The sequence below is a fragment of the Sparus aurata genome, chromosome 1 (assembly GCF_900880675.1).
Source record: "Sparus aurata chromosome 1, fSpaAur1.1, whole genome shotgun sequence".
Classification (NCBI taxonomy): domain Eukaryota; kingdom Metazoa; phylum Chordata; class Actinopteri; order Spariformes; family Sparidae; genus Sparus; species Sparus aurata.
Window position 1 is genome coordinate 29,375,374 of NC_044187.1, and position 27,763 is coordinate 29,403,136.

The 27,763-nt window shown below is 39.7% G+C and overlaps 1 protein-coding gene across 1 annotated transcript; it reads right to left on the reverse strand.

Annotated features, from left to right (window-relative positions):
• Positions 1 to 373: 373 nt before the first annotated feature.
• nt5c2b (5'-nucleotidase, cytosolic IIb) lies at positions 374 to 27,443 on the reverse strand. The gene is made up of 18 exons (XM_030417182.1): positions 27,223 to 27,443; positions 25,138 to 25,257; positions 18,269 to 18,342; positions 11,845 to 11,962; positions 11,436 to 11,531; positions 11,180 to 11,271; positions 11,023 to 11,080; positions 10,324 to 10,417; positions 8,661 to 8,714; positions 8,428 to 8,511; positions 8,201 to 8,242; positions 7,952 to 8,059; positions 6,670 to 6,736; positions 6,402 to 6,572; positions 5,704 to 5,755; positions 5,279 to 5,339; positions 4,776 to 4,952; positions 374 to 4,427 (listed from the first exon to the last, which is right to left on the reverse strand). Exons 2-18 carry the CDS (start codon positions 25,236 to 25,238, stop codon positions 4,188 to 4,190), a joined length of 1,689 nt encoding a protein of 562 aa, XP_030273042.1. The 5' UTR covers positions 25,239 to 25,257; positions 27,223 to 27,443; the 3' UTR covers positions 374 to 4,187.
• Between the last annotated feature and the right edge of the window lie 320 nt (positions 27,444 to 27,763).

Consider the following 27,763-nt stretch of genomic DNA (forward strand, 5'->3'; position numbering starts at 1 on the left):
CAGACCGTGTGCCCCTGTTGACCACCAGTTTGTCGAAATGTCCACATGTTGTGTGTTAGAACTAAGCAATTTTCTTTGTGATCTCTTGATTAAGCACACATTCATGAATAGAATAATGTCATTATGAAGAACGGACAAACCAAACACTGACCGAGAGAGGGCTTTTAGCGTTGTTTGCATTTTTAGAGGTCACTGTGGGGGGAGGAGGGACAAAGGGGGCGTTCAGTTGGCTGCAATTTGCAACCTCACAGCTGGATGCCACTAAATCCTACACACTGGACCTTTAAGTTGCCACAAACTAATTGCAACAAGGTAGACCAGGAGCTCAGCTGGTATTCCAGCCTTGAACGGTAGCAAGAAAACAGCAAGAAAATTATGAAAAACTATCTTTATTCTACATTTTTATGTAATTACAGTCTGTATGGTAATTTCTGGAAACAAACAAAACACTGCTTGGGAGAACAGGAAATGATATGCGTAAAAACAAAAGTTTAGAAAATGGAAGGTGACTGTTTGGCACCTGTGGTTAATGTGGCTGCATCACAACGATGGATAAAAATCATCTAAAGCACTGTAAACCCGTTCACCAGGCTGTAGTTATTTAAAGTCCGAGCGACAGACTTCTACGGTACTGTATAAAAGTTAACCAAAAAAAGAATAATAACAGTTGGGCGAACAAAATGGTAAGAAGAAGAAATGGAAATGTCTATTTACACTTCTGTAAACCAAGACAATTTTAAAACACTAGCTTAGAAAAATAAAAACAACCCCATGGTGTTGAACACAAGGAACATTGTTGTTACGGTACTTCACATGCCCTTCATTCTAACGTTTTTCTTTTTTACAGGTTTACAGTTTTTTTTTTTTTGTCTCCGTGTAAACTACAATGACAAAAGTCAAAAAAGCTTTTTTTCCTAAAGTGATGCAGTCCACATAGAAGTCAAACCAATGCTACCATAAACCCCCTGCCACAACGGATATGCTTAGTATTTTCACATGCATATGCAAATTATGCAAAGAAAAGACAGTCAACTATTTACTATTAGCAATGCAGCTGCCTCATGTCGCATATCCAGTCACTATCTGTTCAAGAAACCAATGCAAATTTGAGAATACAAATATTTCAGTTGTAAAAAAAAAAAAATTAAGAAAAAAAAAGGATAGAAAAAAGAATAAAGGATAACAAACAGTTGTAATATATTTCTTAATATTCTACAAGGTTTCATCCATTGAATTATCAGACAGAGCTCAACACATTCACCTCTCTCCACACCACATCAGGCCAAAACCAAAAATTATGCAAAAAGTAGACGGCTTGTTTCTTCCCTTTTGTGGCCTAAATCAACAGGCCGATCCAACACACAGGACCCACACAACATGTTGAGACTGAATATAAAGGCGAGGAAAGTTAAAACATACAGGATGTTAATAAAGGAAAGGCCATGTTTGACATTCAGGCAGCTTTCATGGTGTCGCACATGCTAACATTGTTGCATTTGGACACATGTTAAACAGATCTGCGTTACACTTTTGAGCTCTGTTGGAAAAAGCTGATTGATGTCGCGTACTTCCGTCCACCAATCAGGTTTTAGCAACAATTAAATCAAAGTCTGGTGACGGTTGGTGGGTAATTTGGTCACTAGCCAAGTCTCCATCCCAATCTAGCACAAAAAAAACAACATTTACATTAGTTTCACAATACGGTCTCCTCATCCCTTCACACAGATCGGATTTTTGTCTCACACATTTTTCTTCTCTCCAGTTGAAAACTCAGTGGATTTTTAAATGTGCAATATGTAAGAATTGGTTTCCTCTCGAATTCAGACTAAAAGGGAACAGCACATCCGCAAAGTAACCGCTGAATGCACTTCCCATTAGCTGAATATGCCTGGACAGGAAGCTCAGAGCACCCCGTACTTGTTGGTACAGAGGTGATTTACATCTACCCCAGCTAGGCTTCTGACTTGCAGGAAAGAGCCGGCACCAACCTGCAGAGGCCTGGGCTAAACATACTATCCTCTCTTGAGATACAAAGAGGTAGAATGAGCCTGGGCTAGCTGGTTAGCATGCTAACTTCAATAGATATCTCTACAACACAAGACATAGATGTCTTTGACATAACGTCGACACTGTTATTTATGTATTTATCTATTCACACTGTTGGTAACTTTGGTCAATTGTTGCATGTTTCCAACTAAAATTCTTACATACTGCACCTTTAAGTCACATGCTTCATAAACGATGTGATTTATTCCCACTACCTGTTTGCACTGCAACAACTTTCAGCCTCAGCCAAATCTAAAACCCTTTTTTTCTTAGGCAGGTTAGGATTTTTTATATTTTTAAAACTATTTATTTTTTAAACTTTTTTTTATTTCTTGCATTCCTACTCAGGTTTTTGTTTTGCATGTGTGTTTAGTTAATAGTTATTCCACTGTTAACCGACGATGACATGCTTTATAAACCATTTATTATGCTGTTATAAATCTTTATAAAAATCAGTTGCAAATGTAATAACTAAAAATAAACAATTGCCTAATAAATGGTTTACAAAGCATTTCATGTTTGTTAACAGCCAAAAAACTATTAACTTAAGTTTAATTAAATGTAAATGTACCATTTATTACCATTTATTAATGATAGTTATAAAAGCAAAAGTGTTATCCAACAATGGTGTCTTTTGTTGACCCGTAACATTCAAATTAAATGCAGAGTCAAGTCTTTAAACTCACAGATCTTCATCAAGTTCTGAACCAGTTGTCACAGCTCACACCAACACTATCATGAAATGGTCACTTCACAGTGTTTAGAGGCCCGACAGAAGAATACTGTTCACACTCAACAACACACGCTCTGCCGACATTATTCTCCCAGATGATGACGTTAACGATTTACGGTCAGCTGATACACAAAAAACGCCCAACAACGCCCCAAAGCCAAGAGGATAAACGAAGCAGGTTGGCCTACTGCACTTAGTTCTATGTTGTACATCCTAAAAGGCCTCGTTTCCCTGCATACTGAGGCCACTGATACACTTTGACAAAGATCACTTCACACATCTCTAAAGTTGCTTGAAAGATCACAGCTGTCTTGTATTGTACATCCCCCCCCCCACCAAAATAAAACCCTCTGAAATAGCTGAACGCAATACTCAAGTTTCATCTTCCTAAATAACCAAGTGGAGGAAATACTGCATGTTAGCTGCTCATGGCGTCAAACCATCCACCTGATAGCTATTTACAGTAACACTACTGTAGTCCAGGGTTGTCATAGAGTCTATGGGCATAAAATACGTTTACAGAGCTGTCCTCATTGTTGCTTGGTAACAAAACATCAGTTCAAGAGCCGTTCGAATAAAATGCATCTGGTTGTGGATTGGTTTAACGCCAGCTTGTGCTTCAGTGCTTCTGTGCTTCAGTTTAGTACAATGGACTCTTAGCTTACCATCCCTCAGATGCTGCTGCCATCTGAGTGAGTCTACTTTGGCAGACAGACACACAGAAACACACACCCTTACACACACGTTAGAAGAGAATAGTCCTGTATAATGACAAGAAAACGGACACAACTAAACAGACGAAAAACTGCACGTTGTTCCCATGTTGCATTAAAAAAAAAACGTGTTGTGATACAGTATGTGGATCTTTTTTATGACACTGTGACTGCAAACTGCTTTACTTTCGATTATAATATGCATACTGTGGCAGTCAGGATTAAACTACAGTTTACGAACCACATATGATAGATTGCTCTGAAGTCAGCTTATAAAACTCACAGAGTCTGATGTTCTGTCTGTCTGATGGGAAAAATAATACATTAATCAAATTAGATCGATTAAAAACCATTAAACTTTTCTTTTTTTTCATTTTTTTGTCTCTGTTTTTAAAAGAAGCTAGGAACAGTTGGGTTTATGAGGACCAAGCATGCATACAGTCTTTTGACAGTCATATGATCTGTCTCGCTACTGGTCCTTTTTACTTTCCTCAGAACACCCCAGTGTGTGTGCGTGTGTGCGTGTGTGTTTGTGTGCATACAGTATTGGCGTATAGACACACACACACACACACACACATACTGGAGATGTTTTTTTCCTCCCTGCAATTTGAGAGAGAGAACTACCTGACTCTACTGGGAAACAAAGAAGACAGAAACAGGAAAACAGGAACTTGTTTTTTCTCAATACAAGCTTATTCCTCCTCTTCTTCCTCCTCCTCTTCATCGTCATCCTCATCGTGGCAGTGAGTGATCTCCTGGGGAGTCTGGGGGAACAGGTTGGGAGGTTTGATCTCGCTGAAGGAGCGGGTCAGCTGGTTGCGTTTGCACTCCAGGTCCTTGCAGTCGCTGCAGTGGGTGCGGTTGCGTGTGGCCAGCGGCGACTCCATGTCGATGTCCACGTGGGCGTGTTCGACTGTCGACTCGTGGGGCATCTGGGGAGTCAATCGCCGATTTTAATAAAAAATAATATGCATTGAAAACACTTAATTATAATCAATTATAGCTTCAAGTTATTAGTTCTTAAGTTCTTAAATATTGGCTCCCCCCTTCATATCCCTCAGAGTAGTTTTTCACACTATAAACCCACAGCTCCACACACATAAGAGCTTTGTACAAGTGCTTGGTTTGATGAAACACAAACACGATGTTCAAAATCAAACATTTTTCAAGTATACTCAAATTTGAGGGTATTCCAAATCTTGAAAATACAACAATTAAAATGAATAATTTTCCAAACTTTAAGACTTTGTAGGAACCCACGTATACGTCCAGACACTCACCAGTACGTGTGCAGCTCTGAAGAGGTAGCTGAAGGGGTAGTACAGCAGGTTGATGAAGGAGGCTGCGTACAAGTCGGCGTAACGCATCACTTGTGAGGCGAACAAGGTCTGTCTGGAGCCGCTGCGGAAAAGGCTACCCATCATGCCATAGCACATGTCCATGTCGTGTGTCACTTTCTGAGAGGCAAGAGGGAGAAGAGAGGACACAGGTGAGCCTGCAAATTCCTGTCAAACACAAAGATTTATCTGCTTCCAACAAGATTTACTGCCCTGAACACGGACAGTATAGTATCTTTATGAGGGTTTTTGGCGTGGTTGTTCATTGACACAACTGAATTAGCAATTACCTCATCAGGAACTGAGCGAACAATGAGTAAGTGTATTTTTGTCAATGATTACACTAATGTAGATCCTGTATCAAACATACAGTAAACAGGTAACGAGGCCTTCCTAGTGGACAGGTCTCCTGCTGTCATAGAGACAGAGGTGATTAAACTCCGTACCTTGACTCTTCTCTGAATAGTGCTGATGTCTGGCCTCTCGTTGCTGCTGCTGTCCAGATGTCTGAGGAAAGACGGGGAGAGAAAGACGATGAGGACAAGAGCGGGGGGGGGGGGAAGGGGGATACTGATATCAGTCTGCTGAAAGGTAATGTGTCAAAGAGGTGGTTGCAGCAGCGAGTTGTGCCAGGGATATAAATAACGCTAGTGATGCACTGTTATCAGGCGGCCTGCGAGAGCTGACCCCTTCAGACTTTACCCCGTTGACCCTGTTTGTTCTCCCTCAGAGCCACGCTCACATGCATGCAAACAGACACTGCAACTGCAGAGGGCAAGGAGCAGCAGAGCTGCTGCAGGAGACAGCGATGGACAGGGAGGGAGGATATGGTGAAGGCAGGAGGGAAATGAGGCTTATGGTCATAACTTACTTGTAGAGTTCTGCTAAGAAGATGTCCAGGCCCTGCAGCTCCTCGAATAACGCTGGAAGACAGGAGTAGATTGTGAGTCCTCGCTGCTAATGCGCACGCTGTTGTAAGAATTAGCACAGAGCTGCTGTCCTAGGTCCCTGTTGAGACTGTTTTCTAATGCAAGCATTACAAGCTATGACCACATAACACTTTTTTCTGAAAGCCAGTGTGTTTATTTCATTATTCCAGCCACCTAGAGAAAAAGCACTGCACCCAGCTTAATTTCTTCCCTCTTTTGAGTGCTTATAGGTGACGAAATCTGAACTATTCACAAAGGTTCTTGTGTCTTTTTCAGGCAACCAATTATATATCATATGGGGTGTAATTTGTAACCCGTCACCCTGATAACCAACAAAATGGAGAAGAACCTTGTCCGTCCATCCTGACAAACACGGAGCAGATTGTCTGTACAATGAATGCTGCTGGTGAGTGCGGTGCTTTTATCAAAATTGCAAGCTTGTTGTTAGCTGCCAGTCAACTCTCTGTTACCACAGTATTAGCTACTGACAGCACAAGTACATCAACCCAGCTCTTTGATAGAATTTAATGTTACGTGGACACTGACTGCTTCGTGCAATACTTGGAAATGCAGCTCCATACAGTAAGGACGTTATACATGTCACTGAGTGTGTAGGCCTGTGATTATTTGTTTGTCTCACAGCTCTTGTCGGTCCACACGTGTAGCTCCTGGGCCAACTCGGGTATAACCAGGAACGTCCTCCAGCCTTGACGCTTCTTGGACTTGAGGATGTCTCCAAAGATGTGGTCCCCAATGTACACTATGTCCTTCCCCTTGGCCCCCAGCAGGTCACACACAATGTCAGAGGAACCTAAAGGAGAATGCCATTAAAATCATATCAATCACAACTACAACACACAAGTAATATCTACAACAGAGACTGAATGACTGAAGGAAACAAGTCTCACCTCCAGAATAAACTATTCCATGCTGCAGAGGTCCTGTGTATGTTCCTATCTTTAAACGTCCTGTTGTCTGCAATTAAAAAACAAACATAACAAAACACATCAGACTGTTGTGAGGAACCTTGGCACAAACACAAATTTAAACTACTAACAGAGTTAGCCTCGTGAAGCCATATGTTAAAACACATTTTTACATGAAAAATGTTTTTTATTCTATTAATTTGTTAAAACCTTGTAAGCTGCGTCAAGAATGTGAACTTTTCTCTTTTTCAAATTGCTAATAATATAGTATGTGAAAAGGTCAAACTGAAATATTGTATATGTAGGAATAATTATCCTTGAATTAAACTGAATTTAGGTTTTTTGGTAATCGAAAGAAGGATGATCGGATCAAAATGTTTATAGATCATATCTTCACAGTGTTTGAAGCTGAATTCTTGTGAGTCCAAATAGATGACAAACTTACTGCAAAAGATAAACGTGTGTAAATGTATGTGTGTAACGTGTGGGGCAGCGCGTGTATGACTAATACTTTAACTTTGTATCTGTTACAGAAAAGAGCAATACGATTTGTGAACAAGTTGGATGTAAGAGAACAACAAATGTGAAGTTTTGTGTTGAAATTCAAAGATTTAGTCGATTTGAAGACGTTATTAGTCATGTGTGACTAATTGTGAAATGAGCAAAAATAAACTAAACATGAAAAGCATATGAAAAATAACATTCAGCTAAAAATATGTGCAGGGCCAGCAAACAAATAGAGCCCATAATGAGTCACAAGGACAAATCATTTGTGTCTTTTTACATCGATTCAGCCTCACAGGGTAAGATTAATCGGAGTAAAAACTCTTGTAAATCTACAAGCCCTCTTGTTTTGTCTTTATATGCAGCTGTGATTGTGTATTTGAACAATATGTAAAGACAAACAAATGTGAAATCCCATCTTGAATTCAGGCTTTTCAAGAAGTAGTATCAGGTGTACAGCCAAGATAAACAAGATAAATAAGAAAAAAAGCTGAGGCAACAAAATGTGAAGTGGTGTGACACATGTGAATGTTTCAGTCATAGAACATCATCAGCACAAATTTACAGACCCTCTAATTTACATTTTGTCGAATTTTGGACTAACTGGTTCTTTTATATCAATATGTACGCATGTATCTGCCCACAGCTTACAAAGCTGACATGCCACTGGGCTGCAACATGTCCTGATACGTCAGTGTTAGTACAGCTGTGAGCAACGTCTTCTCTGCCCCAGCTGTGTGCTGTATGTGTGCGTGCTCACCGTGTCTACTTGTCTGAGCACCGTACCCTCTCCGAAGAACAGCGGCTTCCTGGCGTCCACCAGGATCAGATCAAAGTAGGACTGCCAGGGCCGGTGGGAGGTACCAGCCTGTGGTCAATACAAACACACACACAAGTTAAAAGCCACACATACGCATATAAACATAAAATGTTTCTTCAACCTCAAACTGCATATTTAATACAGCTCTAAGCGTGATCAAAAGGGAGGTGAAGAAAATCTATACTTTACCTTCGGGCCATGGGGGAAGTCAAACAGGTAGGTCATGATTTTCTGTGAGAACACAACACAGAATAACAGTCAACCCAAACGCAGCAGTGTTTCGAGTTAATACAGCCGCTACTGCTGCCAACAGAAAAAATGAACCTCTGTCTCACCCCTGCAATGTTTAAATGCCCTTGTTACTGTTTCCCCCTAAGAAGTGAACTTTCCACCATAACTCACATGCCTGTACTCACATCAGTGTATTTGTAGTCACTGTTGGTAGCCAAGAAAACCTTGGCAACTTCATTCATTCGGCTGAGGAGAAGAGGCAGCTTCCCCTGGTGGGAACAGAGAAGAACCAAAGAAAGGAAAAGACTGAAGCTCTCAGAATCTTTACAAACCACATAGACTTTGTGTGTGTTCTCTAACACAGAACACACACACACACACACACTCGCAGCACCCTTGATGAATACAAACTACTTACATCTTTCACTACATACTTCTCCAGGTTCTCAACCGTCTTCTCCTTCAGAGTACCCTGCATTTGTGAGAGACGGGAGTCAGACTAAACAGAATCAAAATACACAATGTAACAATGACACGGTCTGCAGGAGAATCACATCCTTATGTCATCAGGAGACATCCCACACACAACACATGATGACTTGTGGCCTTAAGCTGTGGGTTGTACAGGATGTGTCAGCGGAGAGAGCTGTACCGATAACAGATTTGGTAGCAAAACAAGATTGTTTTTCCTTTAACTTTATGTAATGCTTTCTTAAGTATTTTACATGTTTAGATCTGTTTAATATTATTTTGTTAAACTTACTCCAATGTGATTATAAAGCAGCCTCAATTTAAACCTGATGTCTCTGTACAGAATCAAACTGTGGGGGTTTCTATGGGCCTGATACCAACATCTTCCTGCATGTCCAACACAGATGTTTTAGATGTTGTTTTTAACTGTGCTGTTTTGAGCATCATAGATAGTCAGAGTCCCGGAGGGAGACTATTTATGGTTTTGATGACTCCCTGACATTTGGTCTATTGCCACCATCCCGTTAGCTCTCCCCTGACAAGTTGTCTTGATGTCTGAATTTCAACCGAATGTGATACGATGCTTCTTAGTCCCAGTAGATAAATCCTAGAGTTCGTGGACACTTGACCCCTGTGGTTTGGTTCAACTGAACTCTGACTTGTTTTTCCATGAAATTTTGTCTTTATATGCTCATATCAACGTTTTAAGTTGAAGTCTAGTGCAAACTTCACAACCAAACAGTTAAGAAAGCTGTCTCTTGCTCTGCAGTATATAGGTGGTGTAGAGCTATATAGCTCATATTAAGGCAATATAATTTCATAACAACTGTAGTAACACTTATGCACATCAGCATGAGTGTGGGAATTTTCCCTGTCACATCAGAAAGTGAAAAGAAGATGAACCAGAGGTTCTGATGAGTTTGTAACCTGTTAAATTTGTATATTATCAGTGATCTCAGAAAAGGGTAAAGAACGAGTTAAACTGAGCTATTAACTATCAGTGTCGTCATACAGAATGACATATGAGGTTAGCTAAAGTCTCAATTAATAATGTTCACAATCAGCTATTTCTTAAGAAGCACCTTGTGACACCAGGGAGGAAAAACCGCTGCTAGCTGCTGCATAACCTGCTGTCAGACAGCAGAATTCGATTTCTGCAATTGAGCCCTGATGATGAAGAATGACATCATCAAAACTGTCCAATCAGTGAGTTACCTGTTGGCCCATCTTACTTCATGTACGCTTTTCCTTGACCCAGACTAAATGAACCAAACTACAGGTGTGGAAGCCACTTTTATGTTTGCTGCTTGTTAGGGCTGAGACTAATGATTATTTTCACAATTAATCGTTCAGTCTATAAAATGTCATAGATTGTGAGATATTCTCACCAGAATTTAGCACAGCCCAAACATTACAGAAAATGCAACCACTAAATGTTTGATATTTTTGATTATCATAAAAGATTAATGGACTGAATGTTGCAGCTCTGTTGCTTGTCTAAGACATGTCGAAGTCTAAAGGTCAAGTGGTCATCAGTACAGACCAAAGAATGAGACACACTCGTGTCATACTGAGTAACTGACATTCCACACCCATCAAAGAAGTCTTACCTTGAAGTGGACCCAGTCGACGGCATCGCGGACATCCTGGAACATGCTCTTATAGGACATGAAGAGGTCACCATTTTTGAAGCCAGTTTCACAGCTGGAGGAGAGGAGCAGAGACACACACGTACAGAGCCGTCGGACAGGCCACATCTTTACAGAAGGTTTTTAAAAACGTGACATTTGTTTTTTTGTTTGCTTTTAAATGGGATAGCCTTCCCTTGTTGGAGGGGTCCCCAGCCAAACAGGAAAGCATTCTCCCCCTAAAAGACCAACAACCAGGTTTCAGAGGACAAAGGACATGCAGCCATTCCAGATTACATTCTCAACAAATTTACAGGCCATTGTATCTCCTTACAGTAGCATGTAAAAGATTATCGTATAGTTGTACCATGATTTATTCTGTGTAAATAGTTAGTGAGAACATTTTTAATTCCTAGGTGATTCTGATAAGAATCCATGCTTCTCTACAATTAGTCTAAGGAATTATTAAGTCACTGTCATAGGAAAAGAAGATTCTTTGACTGAACACCCGTTTGATTTCCATTATAAAACAATTAGCTTAGATTAGCAATTGAGACACCTGGACCCTCCCATGCTGTAGGGCTTGCTCTTGACCCAGTTTGGCTTGCAACGGTCTTTGTGTCACCATGGAGTGCACAGAAACTAGTTGCATGACAGAAAGTGTTACTAGAACTTCCTTACCTTGTGTATGTGTCACAGTTGGAGAAGAAATCCACAAGGCAGGCAAAGAGGTAGGTCTCTGAAGAAAAACAGAATGATGCGGAGAACTTGTCAGTACATTAAGACTAAGTCACCATCAAACTTGTCTTCAGTCATTGTTCAAGTGTTCAAATCCTACCTGGCAGGTTGAAGAGTGTGTTCAGGATATAAAAACGCTCTGTATCATCTCTCTGGATAAACTTGTTTGGGTACCGTTCACGGATCTCAGGGCTGAGGGAAAAGAAAACACAAGACTAAAACTTTGTTTTTCTTCTTTCGTGCTCTCACACATATATAAACAATGCGTAATATAATAATACAAATTTGACGTACAGTATAATTTACAATCAGAGGAACGGGGTTAGAGTTTAGAGATCCATGTGGGAACCACTCACCCTCGGAGGAAGTTGAATCCATGGACACAGACCAGGATATTACCATAGGCATCAACCTTCAACAGGTTTCCATACATGGTGTCAAACACGAGGCCCCTAAAAATGAGAGGAGATAAACTTAAATACAACACAGAATAAAACTTTTTAAACTTATCTCTTGATATTAATTATCTGGCATTTTAAATGCTGTCATTTACAATAAGATGTAGATTAGAGAATAAGTTATGAGGATTGATTGAGTGGGACTAAAATGATAATGGCGTGTGTTGTTTCCAAAAAATGTGCTATGTTTTCAGTTTGAAAAAACACAATAAGACATTTAGAGGTGAGGCAACAGTAGCATCGCTTGGCCATTAACACTGACAACCACCATCATCATGTGTGCACAGTAGGCTGTGTTTGGTCTGACCTGGTGGGAAAGGATGGGTCGTAGACAAAGCTGAGCAGCTCCTGAGGATAACCGATGGAAACCAGCCGCTCCACTGTGAGCTCAAAACCTAATGACTCGTACTCCGGTGACTTGTACACTAGAAAACAAACACATACACAAACATACAGTGTTACCACAACAACCATTAGGTCCTGTCTTAATGAGCCTGGTACGTTAATCTTTGTTCATTATCAAGTGATGAAACAATGAATGTATCAATTAGTTAATAGACAGAATATGAAAAAAATATTCTGAAACACTGATTTATCATTAGTCATGTCAGCCACTGAGGCAATTTAATTAAATGAGTTAGTTGATTGTCAAACAATTGATCTACAATTAAGTAATCTAAATTTTGATAATCAAATAATTTGCATATAAGACATTAAGATAAATTGCCAAACATTCTATGATCGCAGCCTTTCAAAATGAAGGGTTTTTCCGCTTTCTTCGTTTCTTTTCCCAGCCATTGTAATTTGATGTTTGACTTTTAGACTGTTAGTTGAAAAAAACAATCAAATTGTAAACCTCAGGACTTGTGATGAGCAATTTTTGCGCTAGACAAAACTACAAATTGATAAATCTAAAAAAATAAAAACAAAAATAACCAACAGGTCAAAACAATAATTCAAAAAAGTCAGTTGGAACACTGAATATTTTTCTTAGTATCTTTCAACTTTTTTGTAATATTGGTCATCTTTTGAGGTTTGACTTTGGGCTCTGGTAACTTGAGAACATATTATCTTCTCATGCATAAAAATAATAAAACTAATCAAGACATGGCAATGTGACAAACAACATGTGTCCAGATTTAGTCCAGAGAGTACAACATAAAATCAAGTCTTATTACTGAGCAAACAACAATTCAACAGAGGTGACATGAAGTCATTCATGTTACACAACACATACATGTGACTTTTCTACCTCGGCCACCTGAAAGTCTGTGGCGTTGTCTCAGTATTTTGATAACAGCATGTTCTCACGCAACAGCAAACCCCCTCCCCTCACACACACTCACTGCCCTTCCTTCTTCTTGTTATCCACAAGGGGCCTTGGCGTTCTGCACTCAAATCCACAAAGAAACAGGATCAGGCGCGAGGGTGAAAAATCACTTTTCAACAACTTTCAACGGCTAATGAGCCCTGCTGGGTTCGACGAGCCCCCCCCCCCAATATCACATATTTACCACAGGGCCAAGCCTAAACCCAGGCAGAGGAGGGATCCGAAAATAAAAACATGGATTGATGCTAAGCTAAGTAAAGGCTGGCAGAGGATTACAATGCTATCTGACACCGGGAAAAGAATATGTCAGATGTTATAAATACGAAACAGAGAATGTGCTTTTGTTGCTGCCGACACTCGCAGTGGGGTGTTGTGGGGCCTCTGGAGGGGAAGAAATATTGGCTGATGATGGTTGGATAGAGGGCAGTTAGTGGGGGACAAACAGGAAAACATCTGTGTCCTACTCCGCAAAGTGTGTGTGAGTGTTTTAAATGCTGGGTTACACACAGGAGCATAATGAGCGTGCACTGAGTTACAGGAAAATCTTGAGTTCAGTAAAGCTTTTGTGCTTTTGTTGACAGCCCTGCGCTGTAAGCTGGAGCCTGTTTCTGCATTATAATCACGTAACCTCTTGCAGTTCAACCCCTCCTCTCTCACCCCCCGCCGTGGTCTCCCACAAACAGAGGGTTTGGTTTGGGCTCTCTGCCCAGAGCAGTAGCATACACCAACTAAAATGCCGTTCCCCTCCGTCTCTCTCACTCGTCAACCTCTGTCACCTTTGCTATCACCACTCTCTCTTTCTTTAGTTCACTGAGAGGCACTTCGCACATGTTGACCTTGGGACACTGGTGTGTTACACTGACACTTAGGATAAACAAAATCAGATCTCAATCCAGGTTATATAAAAGTGAGACATGCGAGTCATTTACGATGAGGAAGTTGTTTTGTTATATAATTATTAGACAAGACTGCTGTCACGATTTATTGGCCATAGACACTAACTACAGTACTACAACTACCAAGGTTTTCCCTACATTTAAGGTGCAGCACCCAGACTATTTTGTGTACCATCTAAGCAGGATGAACATAAAATCAACTAAATTACTTTCAGCAGATCTAATGGTTGTAGGATCTAGCTCTTAGAAAGCGTTATCTTTTATTTAGGGGAGTTTGTTTATATCTTATTTGCTTTTCAGACTTTTTGTACACTGATGTGGTAATAATGCTGGTCCAAAATTATGTGAAATAGCTTTTTTTTTTATTTTATTGAAAAACATAAACCATCTTTTTGTGGGAGGACATCCAAACCGACAGCCAAATACATGCCTCTAAGTCATCCACAACTATAGTGAAAACAGCTACTACTCAGTGGAACAGAACTGTATTTAGGAAAAAACCATGAAAGTCGCTATATACTTCAAATCTAAAGTATTTCTCTATAACAATACATTTTGCTAAATATTTGTGAATGTGCATAAAGTTAAAAAGAATTAAACAGTATAAATAATGTAAAGTGGCTTGAACTATAACATTCGTTTAGAGCTACTGTCAACTTATATTCTACAGTTACTAATATTTACTCATATTTTACTGTAACATTAAGGCTTACATACTAAATGTAAGTAAATCAGCCAAACTCAAATGTAAAATTCTGGAGACAAAAACAGTTTTAGAAACTACACAAAAATAATGTCTTTACACATCACGTCCAAACTCGATTTTAAATTTTTAGTATTTTTCTAAAACCTTAAATATTCATAAAGAAATACAAATTAAAGGCAAAGACTGATGGAAAAGGATGTCTTTAATGAATATCTAATAAAAGTTTAGACCAAAATGCACATTTCTCAATTGGAGCCCAGCCCACTCCAGACCAATGAGAAGAGCACAGACAAAAACACAAATACACAAAGACTAAAACTGACAGAAGTTTGACAGGCCTTTAATAACACTGCATATGACTTTAGTTTAGGTTTTTAGTGCTTACTTTTGTCTTCAGTTGATTTAAGTGACACCGAAACCATTTCACCTCCAAACAACTTGAACAACAAGGCCCCCTTAAGTAACTCCATACCAACACATGACACCCACAAGCCTGTGCAATATCCTTTTCAAAAGTAACTCCAGACGCTGCTCACTATTTCACATGTTGAAAGGCTTGCGCCGTACTATGTGGAGTGATTTGTAGGTCTGTTTTTCCATTAAAACCACATCGGAAAGTTGCATATTTAGTAAATGGGGCAGCAGAGAAAATATAATCAACAGATGTTACTGAAAATCCATATTTACAGTATTTGTGTCCAGACCGGAAGTTGTCTTATTGTTGCTTTCAGCGTCTTTAACTCCTCTGCATTTCTGCTTTATAGGGATCCTTTCTCCCCTGCTGCAAGCCCCTTTTCATATTTCTCACTCTGTCAGTATGTGACACACACACACACACACACACACACACACACACACACACACACACACACACACACACACAACCATCTACTTAGAGCAAAGGCAACAAGTGTCCCTAGTTTCAGGGATCTGTTTTCTACGTTGTATCTCTCTGATGAGATTGTTGCCAGTTAATTATACTCCTACTGCCCCAAATACTGAGGTGTGTGGTTTCTCCTTCACAATTTATAGACCCAGTTTATTGGCCCGGTCCCTTCAGGCCTACATGTAATCTACACCACAGACACACAGAAGGTAAACAACCTGCACCCTTCCACTAATAGACACCTTAATCCAAAAACACCAAATCCCACACTTTATCAGAACCATGTCACACAACACCCTGTCTTAATTTGTCTGTGGCCAATAATATGTACATGTAGGTCTTTGTCACAGATTCATGACACTAGTGAACATACTGTGGAAAAATTAGAAAACTAAAGTACAGCCTCGGGGGCCTACATTCCAGCCAAAAGTCTGTTAGAAAACTAGGACAAAACTGTGTGTTTCTCTCAATGCAATCTGGGCCTGTGTGTGTGTTTGGGCAACAATTACTGCAAGCTACTACGTGCTCCAGAATGGAGCAAAAAGAACAGATGAGGCAATGTGATCTCATACAAAAGCCTCACAGAATATTACAAAACGTGAGGCTTTTGCATGCACTGCAGCAGTTGTAAATGATTCAGCACTTGGACTAAACTTTGATCTTTAAATGTCCGTACTATTAATATTTTGTATTACTAAAGAGCCTTTTTAAATAGCCTCACCGCACATTGAAACAGCTAGAGCAAACTAAACAGTGTTTTGGGCTTGTTTATAACACCAGCATGATGTGCAAAATTACAAAAACTGTCTGATGGTGATGTAAAACTGCAGGAACTGTGTATCAGGACTGAACAATAGCATCTGAACTAGGTAGTAGTGAGTTGGAAAGAGTTTACAAATATGTGAATCAAAATGAGATGTTTCAGGACATATGCCTCTTCATGCTTCTATCATGACCAATTATTAATCCCACTGTCTAAAGTTTCCACCAAGCAGTCTGGTTTAGTTCAGTTTGTTACATCTTGTAACGGTTATTTTTGCGTTTCCATTGTAAAAAGTTGTGGATAGTATATGTGGGCTGACCTGCTACTTAAAAAAACACTGCAGACCACTGATTGGTCAGTCCAAACAGTTGTCACTTCCTCTGCACTCTGAGGAAGGATTTCAACTCCTGCTTTTTATCAGCAGTCTCCTGTCTCGCTGCCTGCAGCCTTTTCTCAAGCATTTGAGTGGCGGAGTGTAAGGTGTGAGTGGTTCGTATACGTTGTCAGTTGTAGAACAGGTCACACTGTGTCAGTTGACAAATGCAGCAGCTTATTAAGAGCTCAGACCAGTCACCTCTGTTGTTAACCAGCTGCTGGAAAGAGAAAGCCGTTACCCTGAAGCCGACCGGTACTGTCTGCAGTGGAAATGCAAAGCACATCTGGTGTTCAGGTACAGTTACCACGGGTTACGCAAGGTTCAAAAGGGTACTATACCGAAAGTACTTCAGTGGAATAGCAGCTTAATATAGGCCAGGATACCATGAGTATTGACTGACTGCAGTTATTGAACTGTTGACAGGAACTATGTTTGAGCTGTCCCACTACATGACTTCAGAATCCATGGTATATTTTCATCATCTTTCTCTCAGACAACTTCTCAAGACATATTATATCATCAAAACAGTTAACCACACTTTTAGGAAGCTGTCAGCATTTAAAAAAGACAGTTGTTTTTTATAGGGTGTTAAAGGCAGTGGAAATGTGCAAAGTGCCAAAGTGTGGGGCGGGGGAGTGAACAGCATAGCATCTCTTTTGTTCTATTGTTCTGTCAATAAATAAATAAATAAATGAATGAATGAATGAATGAATGAATGAATAAATGTAGGGGCTGCTTTAAGTATATTGTATGTGGTCAAGAAGCAGGCGTTCTGCAACACCACCAGCTCCCTGGAGCAGAGGTACGTCTGTGGTCAAAGTCTGAACACCCTCCAAAGATACATGATAGCCATGCTTCTAGCAAACATTAACACTTGGTTATGGGCTCCCATAAAGAGAGTCATGTCAACAGCTGAGCGTCTGTAAAATCTCCAGCACTCTGAACAGGGATAGGGGTACGGAGCCAGAGGGGGACTACGTGTGATCCCCGTTCTCAAGGGAGCCATCGCTGGTGAACTCAACAAACAAACGTGACCTGCTTTTCAAAGTCAGGGAGGATTTATTTATAGAGACGGAGAGACCAAAAACTGGAGCTGAGTCACAGAACAAAGTGGCATGAAAAATCAGGATATTTTTGGCCCAGTTACTGGTCAGTAGGAAAAAGAACATCTCCAATCAGCTTTGTGAGGAGCTATGCTGGGGGGGGGGGGGGGGGGGGGGGGGTCGTAAGGTAGCCAAATATAGAGTTGAAAAGAGGGGATACTGAAGACTTTAACTTTACACAAAACTCAGGATTCGTTCACTATCTTTTTTTATTCTTTGTACTCACTCAAAATCAAAAGTTACCCTTTTTCTGGACAATTGTATCTTTTTTGATTGAGTACCAAGGATACATTTACTGTAACTCTAAACCTTTTAATCAACATGGATTCATTTGATGCTCATTTGGACCAGTCATTAAGCAAGGACAATCCATGTAAACTGAGAATCAGCTGCTCAGCCTTCTGGCCAACGTGGACTACGTGATAGTGAGAGTGCTAATGACTACTTTCATTACCAATCAATGTATAAAAGATCTTTCAGGTTAAAACAATATTAGTTTTGGCTACTAAATAAGAAGTTAGTAAAATAATATAAATCACATTTTAAGATTGTAAATATCAAATAATTAGTATCTTTCCTAAATCCTATTTTTTACAGAAAGATCAACTGAACAGTCTAGTTTTGTTTCATCACAAGTCTTGATCAGTTCTGTGAAATTGTGTTCAACTTACCTGCTAAAGTGTAATCCATATCAAAGCCAAAGCACTTAATCTTCTCCATTGCCAAGCTTCTGTTGACAAACACTCTAGAGGAGACAAGATGAGGTAAATGTTTTAATTATGATGCAATATCCAACAATGAATTCAGCATTTGTTTTGGGAGAGTCAATGGAGACACTATTTTCTGGAGATATCACTAATTTTAGCTGTTTCACTTACTGAATAGAGCCACTATAACCCAGCTGACGAGCTATAGTGGCTTCATTCAGTAGGAATAAAAACTCAGTAAGTCAATTACACAAAACAAAGAAAAGAAAAGAAAAGGTTTTTATATGTAATTTTGCTGATTTACCTTCGGTTTCTAATGTTTCCTTAACTACAGGATGGATCAAGCAGTGTACATATTGTAATTGTAAATAGTGGTCACACTGTGGCCATTGTGACATGTTAAAATATCATCAGGGCTTTTCACACTTCATTTTCTTGGCCAAGAGTTGACCCTGGCATAATTTATAACCTTTTCACACACACACACACACTCACACACTGTTAACACAGGGTTAACCTTGGACCTGTTCGCACTGCATTTCTACTCATCCTGGGTTAAATGTCCGAGGAACACAAGACTGTTTAAAATCCAAAGTGAAGCATGACTACTTTATGTACTTTAGACCCATTTATCAACGTTTAGCACCATGTTTAAACAATTTTCCTACCCTGCTCTGGAGCAGGACCAGCAGACCCTGGGCTAAAGTCAGGGTTAAATCACTTTGGAATGTGCCAAGACTGTGCCAAAGGGAACACTTTTTTAGCCTGTGCCAAGAAGGTTCTAAGACTGCTTTTAGCCCTAGGCCATGTTAAATGCTTTAATCAAAAATGATTTCTAGCAACCTTTCTGCTAATAAGAAACAAGTGCATTTAATGTCTGGCTTGACCGCACACTGTGTTACAAGTTGAACTCAAATGAACCCAACAAAGTGCCATGTCTCGAATATATTACTTCATTACTTATTTTCACAGTTGTCATTCTTGAGAACAATTACAAGACAAAAACATTTGTTTCTGTTCAAAGGGCAGTAGTTCCACATTGCAAGAAAACTACAATTAACAGCAACTGTTATGGCTATAAAGAAACAATATTTGACAATACTGGCACATAAAGTACAGTGAAACACTGAATATCACAAGATAGCACTTTTTTAAAAAAACAATTTAGGCTTGATGTTGGACAGAAAAAATATTTTGGCATTTTACATCACCACATTGTAAGTAAGATGTAAATTTAATTAAACAATTGTGCAGCACTACTTTGGTAATAATAAAATGCCACATACGTCTGTTTAATAGGAAGTTAACAAAACTCTAAACATAGGGATTATAAAACCGTACAGACTTAGTTCTGAGCATGACAATCTTCCAGGAAACAGGTCCACTGTGCTGACTCATAAATCATTCGTATACCGGGGGTCCACAGCGGCCACAGCGATAGACAGTGTTGACATAGCCTGGCTGACACAGCCTCCACAGAAAAGACAGTCACACACACTGCTAGCTTGACTTCAACATTGGCACAGACCTACATAACTTATCTTCAACATCTATGACTGAACTCAATGTGTAACTGTGGTCCTAGATATTTCCACACCAAGTCAATATTTAGTCATGCTAGAAATAAAGATTAGATCAGCTGAAGGAAAATCAAACACTGAAATAAAAAACTAGGTTACATCTCTCTTAGCTCGTACATTAATCTGATACACAAGCGCAAAACTGTCTGCAAGGCAATTTATCTTGTTATTAATCTGTGGCAATGACCGAGTCCTCCTCAACAATCTCTGTATCAGTAGTGAAATACCTGGCAGCAGATCCATAGTGAACAAGTTCCCATTTAGATCTTAGTCCAGCAGACGACTGACGATGCATTCTGCGTGAAATTAAACCTCAGTTTGACTCTCCGTTGGTCTGACCTGCTCCGGCAACACAGGGCAGCTCTAGCCCACAAACAATGCCACCCTCCCCTCCTCTCTCTCTCTTTGCTTTCTTGCCATTCAGAAATTTTCTGACTTGTTGCAAAAATGATTGTGGCTATTCCGCGTCATTCTCTGTTGTTGTTGTGTGCTGTCAGTCAGGGTTGTTGTTGTCACAGCATGATGTTTGTGGGCCCTCAAAGACATCCAGAACAATCACAAGTCAGGTAGAATCAAGCAAGCGCCCTGCCCCGAGCGACAGCTGCTTACCATACTGAGATCTGATTCAATGTAAACACTTACCAACTGAGCTGACTTCTTTTTATAGAAGAATGTCACAGGGAGCAACTTAAGCTTTTGTGACATACATGGATGTGTCTTACAGAAGCAAAAACAAGCAACTGATTGCCTGATTATAAAATAGTAAATATTTTCTTTATTACTGGTGTTTCACAAATGTGGGAAACTGAGGTAATAATGTAAGTGTCTTATATTTTACAAAAACATGTTTAAGTTACTCAGATTCAAAAGGTCAAGATTTCTAACAATCTCTTGCTCTGTTGGCTGTGTGATCCAGGAAAAACAAATTCAGATGTGACGAGTGTTTACTGGAGGTTGTCTAAATTTTAAAGGCTCAAATAACAATGATAGTTTGGAGTGATCGCAGACACTCTGACAATATTCAGCTCATTTGACTTCTTATCAATTTATCAGATACTGGATAACTGTTGAACTGAGCAAAACTCAAAGTAACAAATACTTTTATGCAAACAAAGATCTAATTTTGAGATGGACAGTGTTTCCGCAAGTGAGTGTTGGAAGGTGTCCACTATTGGAGCCAAGTTTCACAGACACTGATAATCATAATTTGTCCAAAATGATAATTGGTCGACCTCAACTTTGAAGCGCAAACTCTTGAATTTTCTGTCTGAATTCAGTGGGGTTATAAAATTAATTTTTTAAATAGCAAAACTTGAATGCTGAAATATTTCAATGCTAGCATGGAAGTAGACAACTTTTTTGCTCTAACTTATTCTAAATGTAATACTGTATGACACATTGTAATGGCTGGAGAAAAACATGACAGCATCCACATATAGTTTGTTTCCATTTAAGCCTCGATTTCAATATGCTATTTAGTCTGCCACCAGGTTGGATTTGTCCTGGAAAACGAAGATTTTACTTTATCTTTTAAGGAATTTACAGTTACAAAGTACAAGCTTACATGAGGGGGTTTATTTGAAAAAGTGAATGTATGAATATAATTTTGTAGCAATCATAAAATCTGAATGCCAGACATGGCTAAAGTGTACCAGCAGCAGGAATAGTTTAAGGCAATTTAAGGCACAAAGGAAACATGGCTGCCATTGTGCAACCAAAACAGGAGGAGGCATTGATTTCCTTGATCCCTTTCCCCAGATAATGTTGAAACAACTGGCATTCTTTCTACCAGATCAGATGCCTACTTATTAATGCAATCAAGTCTTTAATTCAGACTTTTCATAGCATTGAGATTTGTTTTTCTTTTAGGTCAAACTGGTATTCTCGGAGCAGTTTTTTGCTTTGGATGGTGGACAGGCTGCTAGCAACAGCCATGTTGCTAATGCTGCGTTTACCAACAGTGGGGCCAACAGTAATACCAAAGGGGAAAGTTCAAAGGGGGGAAAAGTTGAAATGTTCGTTATTTCTGCTTTAAATTTCCATATACACTATTCTGTACTGATTCATACAAATTAGTATTCATTTAATAGTATTTAATTCAATTTATCCACAGAATACATATTACTTTGTACTTTACTGTCAGTTTTTATCAGCATTGAGCGAGCAGAGTCCTCTTCCAGTGAGTGCAATAAAAGAGCCATCAATTGATTGATAACTGAAGTCTCTTCAGAGCATACTGACAATGGGTGTGGGTGTGTGGAGGTGGCTTGATTACCAGAGCCAGCTTGACTTTGCCCCTGCTGACACAACTATTACCTCAAACAGCCCACATGGGCCACACCACACCTACAACAGGATCTCTTTAACAACTTTCACTCCATCTGAGTGCAGCTGTGAAACAATCTGCCAGATTTCTTCCACTGCTCCATAATCTCACAGAGACAGCGATTCGACTCCCTGCAACACAAGGTTTATCTGTGCTGGCCAGTGTCAGCCCTCTGCTATGTGATACACTGCTCATTATCGGGCTGCATTGTTTCAGCTGAGCTCTCACTTTGAAGTAGTGGTCTTTGTCTGTCTGTGAGATAAACAAAAGGTTCCCTAAAATGGTCACCAAAATGATTAAAGGGATTAAGAAGCCAGTGAGAATTTAATTAAACAGAGCTATTGAACTACTGATCTATTGAGATCAACATCATCTTTATTACCATGCATGTGTGGGTCGCAGGAGAATGACAAGGGATGAGGGAGGGTAATGGAAAGAGTGAATTACAGTATGTCAGCACAGAGCTAACAGATGAGTGACAGTTTCAAAAACCCTGTGAGCATTGCATATTACATAATGGTGTGAAAGAACAGCAGTGCCCAGTGGACAAGCATGTCTTAGTTACACTGAGTTAAACATTGAACAGCAACGCATGCTTTATTACTCTGATGCCTTTCAGCCAGTGTGATGACAGGGCGTTTCCAGTCGACAGGTAAAGGCACAACAGTGTCCTTCTATGGCCACATTCCACCTGTGCGTGTGTTGACATGACAACTAACATGAATCGATTAAAATTAAACGTGGCTCGTATAGTTTTGCCTTTGAGTTAACTAGAAGTTTTGGATTCATGCACAAACTCTCAACAGTATGGTGACATTTTGCTGCGAGACAGAGAGTCATTTTTAATAGCAGCAAGAAAACCGCACCCAAGACATGATTGCATATGAGAAAATCTCAGCCCACAAAACCTGTTTTATTTCCAAATTCATGGTGAGAAATCTCTGTGACATGATCTTGTAAGGGTTATGCTCCACTTATGACAGGCAATGTAACAAATAAATGAATTACAATAACTGCACGGTAATAACAATCCTTCACAATTCATCATTAGCAATCGCCTTGTCTTTTTTTAACAGTCTCAGTAGAGAAACGGCATATGATGTTGGATCCCGATTGTCAGCAAATGCCAGAAAAAGTAAATACTACATTTAAAGTCAAGCTATATGTTTTGTCAGTGATGTTGCACTGTTGTAATGACAATAAAGAAGAGCCATGATGTAGAGATAATAAAAAGTTCTTGATGGTAGTTTTACAGCTAAGCTATAAGTTTCAGAATTTCTAGGATGATTGTTCAGTGAAATGAACAGTGAATGGCTCGGTTTGGCAATCTGACATTTATCCAAGCCAGATCTGGTATTGATCAAATATTCTTAGAAAGCAGTGATGTTTACACTTTGATATGGTCACATTGCATTTGACCTACTAATTGAACAACTACGTGACATCCTTTTGGTCCTTATTATTACTCAATGACCGGTACTTGGGAAAGCAGTTGACCTGACTCAATTTAAGCACTAATGGCCACAGTCGTTAATGTTTTGTTTTAGCAAAGAATGGCTTGTTTCGTCTTTTTACATGGTTAATTGATGGTTTATTTTAGAGCTTGAGCGGTGTTGGGCCAACAATTGTGTTGGGCCATTGGCAATACTTAAGTAAGTAAACAATTCTGTTTGCCAATTTGCCATTGTGCACACAATTTTTATGGGGAACTCTCAAATGTGGTTACCAAACACTTGTTGCAAAGATATGTAACAAAGTGCACTGACCAGTAAACTTTTTTTTTTTTTTTAATTATCATCTCTTATCGGCAAATATTGGCCATGCCAGTACCAATTTATCAGTAATAGACCAATAATGGATGATAATACGGGCCAAACAATATATATCAATCGGACTCTAGTTTATTCATTAGATCCAAATTAGATGAATAATATAAACTTTTCTAAATGGATGGAAACAGACTCTATGGATTTATGGCCTATGCAGATTATCCAACAGCTTAAAAAACTCAAATCAAACAACCTCTTCTTCAGGGTTCATATGTTACGCCCTCACATAGATGCCCAGAATTGCTCGGCCTTAATTAAATAACATTTCTGAATGACAATGCTCTTTGGGTAAAGCTTTATATCGAGGTCCTTGTGATAATGGTTAATTAAAAAGGTAACAAGGCCCTTCTTAGTCATTATAAGACATTTATATTTACTCACAGTATACTACCAGCTCTAAAGCAAAAACAACGCCCTATCATATATTCTCAATTCTGTTGAAGAGAATTATAAGGATCTCACAATGTCCTAATAACTATCTAAATCAGTCTTTAAACTGTTAACAGTTGATTCTAATAAATCAAGAATAAGCATGAATATGATGCTTTCATTATGGGTTTTATTGGCTTATTAAGTTAATAAGTATTTTGAAAGGAGTTATAAGGGACTTGTTACCTATTCATTAATGCTTATACAAGGAATAAGCATTACATATGCTTAACCCTAATTTTTTTTTTGTTGAGGCTGTATTGCAGAGGGGGTCATTTACTTACACTGGTCTCATGACTGACCATGTAAGTAAGTTTTACTTCCCAAAACTATTACTGCTGCTGGTACACTTTAGCCATGTCCGGCATTCAAATTTTATGACTGCTACAAAATTATATTCATACATTCACTTTTTCAAATAAACCCTCTTGTGTAAGCTTGTAACTTTGTAACCTTTAAATTCCTTCAAAGTTAAAATCCAGGTGTTTCCTCTATTTTGCCTACCCCTCTAACCACATTGACTGTATTTGATGTTTATGGCACAACAGAAGGGGAATTTCTTTTGTCTTGCTGCTGAATTCATGCAAGAACATTCTCAGGTATCCCATCTGGACATGGTTTCAGATCATCAGAAATGCACCTAGTGACTCCACTCCACACGTTTCTTACCTGTGGTATGGCTCTCTTCTGTATTTCTTCATCATCAGGCCATCCATGTTGGCAGGCAAGTCTGCATAGTTTTGCAGTCGGTCGCTCCATGAAGTTGTCATCTTGAAAGCCTTGCTGTGTCTGACGAGAAGACACCAAATATATTGATTCCAACATAAATGTTATCTCTTTAGATGAACTGTATTAGTGGATACGAGCAAATGACCTGACTTAACTTGTGTTCTTTGTTAAACAACAGTAAAAAAGGAGTGAAAATAATGTGGAAGGATAATGTAGCTTCATTCAAGGTCACTTTAAATCACAGTGTTGATATGACTGTTTTATCACTTTAAAGATATTACACCTATTGTGCGTGCTGTGCTCAGTAAGGAGCTGTTGAGTCAATCACAACAGTTTAGTCATCATCAATCAATTGGGGATTTTCCCACGGTGTCGTCAAAATGCACAGGGTGGTTGTGGTAGGGACGCAGACGGTGACTGAGGTCAGACCAGTTGGGTCACTGTACAAATTACTGAGATCAAACCTAGTCTGTCTAATGTACCGTGTCACACAGTCATGCACACAAACAACCCTCACTGATTAGGCAAAATTGTAACACAAAGCAAAGATCGAGACTGAATCTATGACCTAAGAAAGGATTCAACATGGGGTTATACCACTCAAACCAAAGCAGAGAGGCCAAAAAAAGGAAAACAACAATCTGTGGAACGCCTCTAGAATTTCTTCCTCAGATAGCCCCGTCTTTTTAATGACCACAGAGAGCTGCATGTTTTCTTTCCTCTCATGCTGACACTCTATCATTCTCCTCCTGTCACTGGAGAGGCTTGGCTGCAGGAAGGAAAAGGCAGAGGAGGTCAGCTTTCTTGTTCTCAGTGCCAGCACAAATGCAAATGAGACTTGCATGTGGAGGCAGAAGACGCCTGTCAACAGGGCCACTAACATCAAAACACTGTCATCATTTTTGACTTTGCGGCTGGACTGGAGAGTAAACGAAACCTACAGCATGTCTGGCGTACATGTGTATTTGCTTTAAAACTGACAAGACTGAGTAAACAGTTGAGCTTTTCCTTATTTCTTGCTGCATGCGATTTAAATTAAGAAAAACATGTATTGGGCCTTTATTCCTGTTTCCCATTTACATAAAATGAGTTAAGCTAAAATGAGTTATTGGGTGCCCCTAGATTATGTTCTGGTGCACCTACATGAAAAAGTTAGGCGCACCACTGCAACCACAGTGAGAAGTTCATCTTGAGCCCTTCTAATGCTTTGAAAGCTACCATATTAATGTTATCATAAAAACAAAACAACTACCGTTAAAGTACTTGATTTTTTTTTTTTTAAATCAAAATATAGCAACCAAATAAAACCATCTGCTTTCTGTTTTTAATAACTGTAATAACTGTGTAAAACAGTGATATCATACCAGGAAACCTTAATAACCCTATAAGACGCCCTTTGATGTCGCATTATAGAACTGTTTTCAGTCCTTTTAGTGCATGTTTGATTATTAAGATAATGCCTTTGTGATACCATGGCCCACTGGGATCTGAGGGGAGCTCTGGTTTGGAAAGATTCACAGACAAGCCCTGAGCTAACTAAACCTGCACCACTGCCCAGCAAACAACAACTGAGTCCAGGCAAAACAGAAACTTGTAACAGGCTTGCTTTCCTCTTGTCAGTGTTGAGACACTGGCACGACGTTTAGCTCAATAATAATACACGTAACGTCAACTGTCATGTATGTGTACCCATCACCGTTGCCTGTAAAAACAAAAACAAAACAAGGACTATTCAAGAAACCTGCGGCGAGAGGTTAGCTTGAAGTGTCTCGACAAGCTAACATCAGAGTGAAGCCGTGCCCCGGGGGGGAGACGTCCTTCTATTTGCTGTAAGAGCTAGCTAACAGCTCGCTCCAGCTGCCTCTGTCCTCCTCTCCTCCGTCTTTAAATCTGACATGAAGGAGAAGGACAGCAGGAAAGTGGTCCGGGCGGAGCTAACGGGTTAGCTGGCTTGATGCAAAACAAAAGCCCCGAAGTGTAATAGCTTTGGCTGCGTTTAGCTGTGACTGGCGTTACTGTACTCACCTCTGAGTTCCTGAATAAAACAACTGCACCGTCAGTGGGTCTGAGCATGCGCCTGGGGCTGTGTGAAAGTCGGAGAAGTCGCTAGTGTGTATTTTCTGACAAGAAAGCGGCAGCCAAAGCGGTGATGTCTCTACTGTACAGCCAGGCAGCAGATAAGTGTCCCTGCTCTGTCTGCTCTCTGCTATCTCTGTGTGAGCCCCCAGCTGCTATTATGAGACATTCAGGGGGCGGGGCCTCACCCTGTCCATCAAGGAGGGGGTGGGACTAGATGTTGTCGTGGCACAGACACGTGACCCTACAGTCTTGCATCTGTCATCAGCCGACTGCATCAAGATACACTTCACACTTCAGGGGATTGCATCAATTTGTCTTGCTGTAAGGATTTCATTTGCTCTGTATGGACGTGCAGCAGCGGAGAGAGCACTCCAGTGATCAACACAGGCTGAAAGGCTCTTACAATGCTGACATTTATTCAGCTTTACGAAAACAACAAACATGCTAAGAGCACAAACAAAAAAAAAGTCTGCTGATCACTGACGTG